Raw genomic sequence first — 761 nt, 5'->3', positions numbered from 1 at the left:
GTCAGGGAGAAGGGCCAGGGGCTTCTCGAGAAACCCTGGATCCTCCGACAGAAGAAGGAAAGAAAAGACAAGGGGAGAGGAGAGAAGGGAGAAAAGGGAGGGAGGGGGGAGGAGTGCTTTACCGCAGTATCAGTAGATTTCTGCACCACTCATCAAAACTCTGCGGCATGCAGACAGGAGCTGGGGGGAGGGCAGCTGTGAGGTCTGTGTGGGAGCATCCTTCATCATCCTGTGTTCACCCTCATCATAGGTACCAGTCTCTCTCTCTCTCTCTCGTCTACTGTAGTACTGATACTGCGTCTGCGTACTGTAGTATATATGTGATACTGTAATCTGCTGTACTTGTACTTCACTGCGTTCTTTAAGTAGATCCCTGTAATTACCTTCTTCACGGCTGTGCTCTCTCTCTCTCTCTCTCGCTCGCTCACTCTCCCTCCCTCCCTCCCTTCCTCTCTCTCTCTCTCCTCTCTCTCCTCTCTCTCCCCCACTCTCTCTCTCTCCTTGTATAATAAGGCGCATTCAGCAGCAGCAGCACAGCAGCAGCAGCAGAGGGGCCCGGACTTTTATGATAAAATGGCAAAGGACGGAGAAAAAGGAGACTGGAAGGAGTTCCTGTGGAACCCCAGGACCAGGGAGTTCCTGGGCCGGACGGCCAGCAGCTGGGGTAAGTCACGCCGCCTCCTGCTACGGCACTGCAGCAAACATGGAGTGAATATGTGGCCCCTGTGTTGTGTACCAGCCCCCCCAACCCACCCCACCCC

At 54.5% G+C, this 761-nt stretch overlaps 1 protein-coding gene across 1 annotated transcript in view; it reads left to right on the top strand.

Moving 5' to 3' along the window:
- The first annotated feature begins 105 nt into the window (after positions 1–105).
- The window catches only part of atp1b2b (ATPase Na+/K+ transporting subunit beta 2b), a 7,897-nt gene continuing 7,241 nt past the window's right edge, over positions 106–761 (top strand). The window contains exons 1-2 of the mRNA XM_017041834.2: positions 106–250; positions 514–664. Of these exons, the coding sequence (XP_016897323.1) occupies positions 574–664 (91 nt within the window). The 5' untranslated portion in view covers positions 106–250; positions 514–573. The remainder of the gene's footprint in view (positions 251–513; positions 665–761) is intronic.

This window comes from Cynoglossus semilaevis, chromosome 19 (genome assembly GCF_000523025.1).
Source record: "Cynoglossus semilaevis isolate Cse_v1.0 chromosome 19, Cse_v1.0, whole genome shotgun sequence".
Taxonomy (NCBI): domain Eukaryota; kingdom Metazoa; phylum Chordata; class Actinopteri; order Pleuronectiformes; family Cynoglossidae; genus Cynoglossus; species Cynoglossus semilaevis.
Note: the sequence above shows the minus strand (reverse complement) of the source record. Positions and strands in the feature narration are given on the sequence as shown.